Source organism: Myotis davidii, unplaced genomic scaffold, assembly GCF_000327345.1.
Source record: "Myotis davidii unplaced genomic scaffold, ASM32734v1 scaffold663, whole genome shotgun sequence".
In the NCBI taxonomy this organism is placed as follows: domain Eukaryota; kingdom Metazoa; phylum Chordata; class Mammalia; order Chiroptera; family Vespertilionidae; genus Myotis; species Myotis davidii.
This window is the reverse complement of record NW_006295816.1, coordinates 7,990,928-8,000,288: the sequence shown is the minus strand read 5'-3', so window position 1 is coordinate 8,000,288 and position 9,361 is coordinate 7,990,928. Positions and strand designations below refer to the sequence as shown.

At 44.5% G+C, this 9,361-nt stretch overlaps 1 protein-coding gene across 1 annotated transcript in view; it reads right to left on the bottom strand.

Annotated features, from left to right (window-relative positions):
- SCN10A (sodium voltage-gated channel alpha subunit 10) overlaps positions 1-9,361 on the bottom strand; it is an 80,881-nt gene that overhangs the window by 32,646 nt on the left and 38,874 nt on the right. Inside the window, exon 13 of the mRNA XM_015568312.1 lies at positions 6,719-6,957. Within this exon, the coding sequence (XP_015423798.1) occupies positions 6,719-6,957 (239 nt within the window). The remainder of the gene's footprint in view (positions 1-6,718; positions 6,958-9,361) is intronic.

Sequence of the window (9,361 nt, the reverse complement as noted above, 5' to 3'; positions counted from 1 at the left end):
GGGAAAGGATCACAAATGAAAATTTGTCTTGGAGGAAAGTAAAGATTTTAGCTAACTTTCACTTTGTTTTAAGCTAACTGCTCATGCTGGAATTACTAAGGTAAACCACTCAAAGAATAAAAACAGAGTCTTCTATTTCAAAACCAATAAAAGGGAAAAAAGGAATGAAGAAAAACAAACAACCTAAAAGAAATCGAGAAAGGTGGGGGCAGAGAGAGAAAGAACACAAGTGTATTTGAGCACCAAAGCAAATGGAAAACCCCAAATGTAAGGGTAGACACATATCCAGATCTAGGGGTGCTCACAGAATGAGTGGACTACTCGCTTTGGTCCAAAGACAAAGATTGGATTGTCAGAACTGGATAAGAATTTAAAATCTGACTATGCTATTTACAAGAGACATATAAAAACCTTCATGATACACAAGGATTAGAAGAGGAAGAATGCATAAAGACATATGAGGCAAATTCTAAACCAAAACAAACAAACAAACAAAAAACAAAAAATAAACCCATTTTTGAATTAATATCAAGGAAGGAGATTTTTAAGGCAAAAAGTATTTTAGGGACAAAGAAGGTCAATTCTGAGTGGTAAATTTCACTTTACTGGGAAGATATAATAGCTTCAAATTTGTATACATTTAATGACACAACCTCAGGATAACACCAGACGGAGAAAGAGACCTCACCATAATCATAGTGGGAAATATTTTTATAGACCGTTCTCTCATAATTACTAGACCAAGCAGGGATATAGAATATTTGGACCATGCCATGAACTTCCTGTACTGAGCGGATTATACAGTGTATTGCTCCCTGCAACAGCAGAAGGCACAGTCTTTTCAAGTACATAAGGAACATTTTCAATATATTGAGCCAAAAGGAAATTATCAATATATTTCAAAGCACTAACATCAGACAATACATGTTCTCGGACTATAACACAATGAAGCCAGAACGCAATGGCATACAGATAACTGGAAATACCACATATGTCTTGAAATTGAGAACCATGCTTCTAATTAACCCGAGTCAAAGAATAAATCAAATTAAAAATGAGAAAATATTTAGAACCAAATAATAAGGGAATTCTACACATCAAGGTGGTTCTTAGAAGGAAATTGAAGTCTTAAATGAATATAGTGGGGAAAAATTGGTTGACAATTCCATCTTAAGAAGTTAGGAAAGGATGAAATATGCAGAATGGAGAATGTAATTAAGATAAGATGCAGGGTTAATTGACACAGAAAACATCAATGAAGTACAGAGGATCCACAAGCTAACAGTCGGTCCTTTGAAAGGATTGATTAAACTGACGATTTTTTTGGTAAGACTAAAAAAATAAAATAAAGAAAAAAGATGAGAGAAAGCACAAATCATTATTTTTAAAAGAAAGAAAAAGGTAACATAAGTACAGATGTTGTAGGCCCTTAAGAGATAACAGCATAGCAGCTGACTAGGTGGCTCAGCTGGTTAGAGTGTCGTGCCATACACCAAGAAGGCTGTGGGTTTAATTCGCGGTCACGGCACATACCTACTAGTAAATTGTGGTAAAAAAAGAAAAAAGAAAAAAAAGATAACAGCATAGCACGCACAACTTTATGTCAATACATTTAAAATTTAAATAAGAAGGAAAATTTTAGAAAAATACAACTTACCAAAACTACTTTGAGAAATAGAAAACCTGACTAGTTCCACAGCCATTAAGAAAAGTCAATCATTGCCGAAACCGGTTTGGCTCAGTGGATAGAGCATCGGCTTGCGGACTGAAAGGTCCCAGGTTCGATTCCGGTCAAGGGCATGTACCTGGGTTGCAGGCACATCCCCAGTAGGAGATGTGCAGGAGGCAGCTGATCGATGTTTCTCTCTCATCGATGTTTCTAACTTTCTATCTCTCTCCCTTCCTCTCTGTAAAAAATTAATAAAATATTTAAAAAAAAGAAAGAAAAGTAAATAATTAATGAAAAATCTTGACCTCCAAATGGCTTCATTAGAGAATTTTACCAAACCCACCAGGAGCAAATAATTCCAATCTTACCCAAAGTTTGGGTGTCGAAGAAGAGGAATATTTTTCATGAAGATTAGCATAACCTGGCAGTTAGCATACTAAGGCCTGGCCAAGGACAATGCAAGCAAAGGAAAGTAGAGGACAGATATTACTCATCACTACGGATGCAAACATTGTAAGCAAACTCTTCGCAGGCTGGACCTTCCAATGTATCAAGATTATATCACGATCAGGTTGGGTTTATCCCAGGAATGCAAAGTTGATTTCACGTTAGAAAATCAATTAATATAACTGACTTCTCTAATAGATTAAAGGAGAAAGTCTTGTGATTATTTTAGTGCATGCAGAACAACTGTTTGATAAAATTAAACATCTATTCATAATAAAAATGTATGTAGTGTGTATACTTTTTATTCTTCAACTGAGGATATGTCCTTATTGACTTTTTTTAGAGAGAGAGGGAAGGGGGAGAGAAGAAGAAAGAGAGAAAGGAAGAGAGAGAGAGGAAGAGAGAGAGAGAGAGAGAGATTACAGAGATAAAGATATATTCCTCTCATAGACTATTTTTAACCCAAACTGGAAACACATTTTACAACCAAAGAATTAATAGTGTTCATGCCAGGCTGTGCATCAAACCTGAAACCCAGGCGTGTGCCCTGCTCAGAATCAAACCCACAACCTTTTGGTGCACAGGACGATGCTCCAGCCAACTGAGCCACCCGACCAGGTCCATAACAAATATTTCTAACAAAAAAAACTTTCCTAAACTAATTTTTTTAATCTTTAAAAATTGTCACAAATATCAGGCTTGGTGAAATATTGAAAGCATTCTCTCTGAGAGCAGGAGAACAGCAAGGATGTCTGCTGTGAACACTCCGTTCCAACAGTGTACCGGATGTCCTAATCAGCACGATAATGTAGAATCTAATGAACAAAATAAACTGACAAACAAAATGGAGCCAGAAGCATGGATACATGGGACAGACCGGCTTATGCCCGAGGGGGAGGGGGCTGGGGGTGGCTGGATAAAGAAGGAGAAGGGACTCCACAAGAACATAGATGCAAAGCCCTTGGACACGGACAATAGTTTGGTGAAGGAAGGGGCTGGTGGGGTGGGTGGGCAAAGGGCCGGGGAAAGGGGGACGCATGCAATTGTGTCAACATTAAAAATGTTTCATAAAAAACCCCAATGGTATAAGGCTTAGAAAAGAAGAGACAAAACTCATTATTTGCATGATATGATTGTGTTAATACATTTAAAAGATTATATAGATAAATTGTTAGGATTCATGAGAGATTTCTGGATACAAGGATATTAAATAGCAAAATACTAGTAAAAACATAAAAACCAGAAAAGGAAATTTAAAGAGATATTTCATTTAGAGCATAGGCACCTGCCTCTTATCATCATTTTCTAGATACTTAGAAAAATCTGCCTTTTGGTGAAAACTGTGATTTAATTCAGATCTCCTCACATTCCCAGGTTATGGCTAAAGGGCCCTGAGTCCCACTCTGTCTTCCTCCTCCATAGGCTGGCGAAGGCACCATAGTCTCAGGCAGATGTCATCACCTGTGTGTGGTTCAGGGCACACGTGTGTCCAGGACATGCTTCATTTGGCCTGTGGCGTGTTTGGGTGGAAGGGGGGAGAGGAGGGCCATCTGTAACACTGTCAACAATTTTTTTAAAATTTTGAATTACTAGCCAATATGAACCATAAAATCTGGATTTCTGTTTTCTCATAAAAAATTAGAAACTCTGACAACAATGGGCGAGTCCCCTGATTTCCGTGTCCTCCCTGGAGCCAGGCTCTGTGCTGGTCGGCCTAGATCGGACTGAGTGGCCCCCACCTGTTTTAAGGGACAAGTGCCCGCTGCCAAAAGCTCTTCATTGGCCAATTTATTTCACTGCCTGCCTGGTTCCTATGGGCATTTGCATTTGCCACCCCAATGCAGGGACCCCAAGTCCAGGAGCTCAGTGCTGTTTGGCTGGGCTCCCTGATGGGGCCCTAAGCAGACTTTCTGGCCTGGAAATGCACTTAGTGACACTTCTGAGCTCTGTCCCTTTCCTTCTGTCATCTCTCCGGAGCCGGACACTAGGTGGCCAGTGGGCACTGCGAGAATACTGGAACAGGGGTCAGTGAGGCACCGTGCTTCCTCCAGATGGCCTTGGAAACTGGGAGACCCCAGTGACCCCAGACTTTCCTGGCAATCTGACAAACCTGACAGATGTGGCTCTTACAAGAGTGGGTGGCTGTGGGCAACGGGGCACCAGCTACTTAAATAGAAGAACTGCTCCTGTAGAGGGCGCACTGGAGCTGAGTTTGGAGAAGAGTCAGGCCATGAGGCTAGTAGGTGGCAGTTTTTGAGGTGACACATGGGGGCTGTGATTGGGGCACTAGGGAGTCAGAGGATGACCTCCATGAGGCGGGAAGAGCTGGGACTCCGGGGTCAAGCAACCTGGCTTTGAAATGCAGGTCTGCTGCTCACCCCCTTGCCCCCTCACCCCTTGGCTGCTGGGAGACTTTGGGTGGTTGAACTGCTCTGCATCTCAGTTGCCCTCAGCTATCCATGAGGATATTAGAAGCAACTCTTGTCTTAGCAGGTTTGGTTCAGCCCATAGAGCGTGGGCCTGTGTATTGAAGGGTCCCGGGTTTGATTCCGGTCAAGGGTACATGCCCGGGTTGCAGGAGGCAGCCCCAATGGGGGTCGTGCAGGAGGCAACCAATCAATGATTCTCTCACTTCATTGATCTCTCTCCCTCTCCCTTCCTCTCTGAAATCAATTAAAAAAAAAAAAGACATACACATGTCTAATAGACATATAAAAAGATGCTCAATGTCACTAATCACCAGAGAAATAAAAATTCAAACCTCAATGAGATATCAACTCACACCTGTCAGAATGGCTATCATCAATACATCAACAAACAATAAGTGTTGGCAAAAATGTGGAGAAAAGGGAACCCTCATGCACTGTTGGTGGGAATGTAGCCACTATGGAAACCAGTATGGAGGGTCCTCAAAAATATTAAAAATGAAACTGCCTTATGGCCCAGCAATTCCACTTTTGGGTATTTATCCAAAGAAATCCAAAACACTAATTCAAAAGAATATATGCACTCCTATGTTCATTGCTGTGTTACTTACCCTGTCACCTGTGGCCTTGTGTTTTTTTTTTTTGTAAACTAGCAAACCCCTTTCCCTTGTTTGTGTTCAGTGTCTATATTATCTGCAGGCTCCTGGAGGATTGGGGCTGGGAACACTGGATGTGGCAGCAGAGAGAACTCTCTGGACCAGAGCTCAGGGCATACGCATTGGAACCCACGCTTGAGTGTGCCCATCTGCACGGTGAAGAGGGGAATAAGTGGGTAATCATGAGGATAATCGTTATGACATAATTATGTAAACGAGCAGTCAATCTGGTTCAGTAGTTTAAAGCGTGGATGATGGGGCGACGCAGACCCAGATAAAAATCCCAGCTCGGCCATTTCTGAGCTTGTGTAAGCTGGGGCCAGTCACGCGTCCTCTCCGTACCCCAAGCTCCTCGTGTGTACAGTGAACATCAAAGTGAGAAAATGCGAGTGCAGGCCTCAGCAAAGGTCCTGGCAGACAGTCATTCGCCAATAAATAATAGCTATTGGCAAGAAGAAAAATAATATACTGTCTCAAGTTCTTTCCCTCTCTGAGTGTCTCAGGACAGGATTCTGACCTCAGAAGAGGCCAGGACCAGACCCAGGCCACACAACCACCAGCAGGGAAGGGAGACAGGGAAGAAGAAAGCAGAGACCAGGGACCGGGGCTTTGCTCTCAGTTGATCTCATCGATGCCTGTCACCAGCCTGGGCAACAGAGGGTTGCACTGCTTTTATGAGAAGGAATGGGTTGAGAGTGTCAGGGACTTGGCTAATGGCACAGACTGCAACTGTGTTCTTCAAAGGGCACCTGTAGGGTGCGCTCTGTAGGCAAGTCAGTGAGGGGTGGGGGGGATGGGTTAAGGTCCTGTGCCCTAGAGAAACCTGGACACGCCTCCCTCCCCTTTCCCAGCGGTGTCACCTCTGGCGGGATTCATAACCTCTCTAAGTCTCAGTGCTCCCTTCTGGGCCATGAGGGTGATAATTATCCAGATGATAATCTCAGAAGGCCATGACTCTGAGCGAATACTTACAAAGCACCTGTAGGCACCCCCGAATGCCTGCCTTTCTTTCATTTCAAAAAAACAGGCGCTCTGCTCTGTCACAGAGAGAGGCCTCTCTCTCTCTCGCTCTCCCTCTCCTCAACCTCTCCAACTGTAAAATGGGGGTGTGGACCCAGAAGTCTCTTCCATAAAGCCCTCTGTGGTCTATGCTGACTTCTTAAAAATAAGCTCTCTCTTCTCTTCCCATTTCTCCTTTTCTGGAAGGAAACGGGAATGTCCATATCTTTACACAGGAAAGTGGCCTTTACACTTATTTCAAGGTAGAGGCACCTGAAACCGGGAGAATTCAAGTGGTCAGGGCTTTCCTGGTCCACTTCCCTGTGCTCGTTCATCCCCAGGCAATTCCCACCAGCTCAGCCTGGTCCGCTGGACTTGACTTCCTGAACTCAGCGTCCACACATCTCCTGCACTGCTCCTCTGCCGTCAGCTAGCTAGACCAACGCTCCAGTCAATGAGGGCATGCGCCCCCCACCCCCCAGAGTGCCCCGGCCACGGTGGCATGGCTTCCGGGCACTCACAATGTTGCCTATCTGGAACATGGTTTCGAAGGTGGGGCTCATGTTGTGGTGCTCCATGGACATGAAGACTGTGTTCACCACGATGCACAAGGTGATGGTGAGCTCCGCAAAGGGGTCCGTCACAATCCTAAACAGAAGCGTCTTGATCTTCAGCCACGTGGGGCAGCACTCCCAGATCAGATACTTCCGAGCCAAGTTGGTCAGGCAGGGCGGGCACCTCTGTTCAGATTCCTCCAGTTCTGCATCACAGGTGTAGTCAATGACAGCTGTCAGCCAGGAGTCACTTCAGACCCCCATCCCCTAGACCCGTGGTCGGCAAACTGCGGCTCCCGAGCCACATGCAGCTCTTTGGCCCCTTGAGTGTGGCTCTTCCACCAAATACCACATGTGGGTGCGCACATACAGTGTGATTGAAACTTCGTGGCCCATGCGCAGAAGTTGGTATTTTGTGGAAGAGCCACACTCAAGGGGCCAAAGAGCCTCATGTGGCCAGCGAGCCGCAGTTTGCCGACCACTGCCCTAGACCTTGTCATTACGAATAACCACTACCTTCAATCTCCACTTCAGCCTCCCTTTCTCCGATTAGTGTTTCCTAGTTTTTGAAATTCCTTCAGTCCAGCAACCCCAATCCAGTCTCTCCCCATCTAGTCCTCCAAACCATGCACCCTACACTTTTTAACTGCTCATCACCTATGTCATGTCTTTACTTCTCAACTTACCTAAGTTAGAGTTTATGTCCTTCCCTCTATTGAGTCCTTTGCAGACACCTGCAATTCCCTTGCCCCTCTCCCCCTTCATTGTACTTATCTGGCAGAACCCCAACTCTGAATAAACCCAATGCAAAGACTATTCCGCAGCTGACCAGCTGACCCTGGATGCAAAAAGTGCATGACTGCCCTAACCGGTTTGGCTCAGTAGATAGAGCGTCGGCCTGAGGACTGAAGGGTCCCAGGTTCGATTCCAGTCAAGGGCATGTACCTTGGTTGGAGGCACATCCCCAGTAGGGGGTGTGCAGGAGGCAACTGATCAATGTTTCTCTCTCATCGATGTTTCTAACTCTCTATCCCTCTTTCTTCCTCTGTGTAAAAAATCAATAAAATATATATTTTTAAAAAGTACATGACCACATTGGCTGGTCCCACTAGTGATTCATGAGTCCCATCTGGTCACTGTCCAAAAATTCTGCCACATTTCTCTATTTCAGTCCATACCTTCAGCCTTCCAGACTGCTATTTCTCACTTCCCCCTCCCTCCTCTCTCCTCCAACCTCCATGTCCCCATCTCCACTCCTCTCTCTGGCACTAAAAAGAAGCACAGGAAGTAGTGCTGAGTGAGGAATCTTGCAGAGACACCATTGTGGCAGGAAGCAGCCTGTCTGTGAGGCAGGACAGGAAGAGACTCAGCCTTGTAAACAGCCTCAACTTTGCTGCTCTTGACCGTCTGGGGAGATACAGAAGCTAAAAGAATTATGCACTTGCTAGCTTGTAAATGATCAGGGTTTTTCCCCCTCAAAGAGTCTTCTGCAAAAATACTATTCCAGAAAGAAATTTCCTCCTGTTATTATTAAAGAGATGTCCCCCCTCTAATTAACAACCAATGTCTCCACCCGTGCATTCTCTCCTGCTAGCCACTTCAAGAATTTATGGAACATTCCCTCTCTTTCCTTTATGTTCAATCTCTCCCATTCTCACAGATCATCTCGATGAGCATGCAAATGTCCTTTTAAAAAAAGACACATAAGAAAACCAAAATAAAATCTTCTTTCAACTCTACTTACACTATAGTGTCATTTTTACTATCTCCTTCTCTTCACAGAAAAACTTCTTGAAAAAGTTGTTTATATATAATATGTCCTTATCTCTCATTGATTCTTCATCCCTCCCTCCAATGTGGCTTCTGCCTGCTCCCCACCCCCACCCCACCAATCCTCTCTTGCTCAATCACCAAAGACATCACATGACCGAAGCCCTGGACTTTTCTGAGGCTTGATCTTACACGTTTCTATAGCATTGCCTCTTCTGACCTTTCTGTTCTTCTTGAAGGAATTTAGACCTTTGGCTCTGTGTTGTATTCCCTGGGTCTGCTCTTATGCCTAGGCATTCCCGCCTAGCCTCCCCTACTGACTGCGTTTCTTCTGTTCCATCATTAAAGGTTGTTGCTTCTTAGAACTTTGTCCCAGACCTTCTCATCTTGCTTGATTCCCTCAACATCATCCATCCACTTGCACCATTTCAAAATTACTGTCTGTATTCAACTGCTTTCAATGGCGTATCACTAGGTCACTCTCAGCGCCTAAGCTCTAGACCTACTTATCATAAAACCAACTTCCTCCTGGGCATCTCCACCTGGATGTCTCAGGGGCTCCTGAAACCCAATATGTCACAGACTCAACTCATGATCCTCCTTGCTCATCTTTCCCCAGTGAATCTCCCTGTCCCCCTAAAGTGTTCCCTTTATGCCATTGCACCAGCATCCCTTTAGGTGCTTATGCCAGAACCACGTGAACCACCAAATCTTGAATCTTACGCTCCTTAGATAGCTCTCAGATCCTTCCATTTCCATCATCGCCTCTGCCATCACCCCAGAGTCCAGGCACTGCCATATTTCCCTGGTTTCCTCCTAACTGGTCCCCTGCCAATGCCA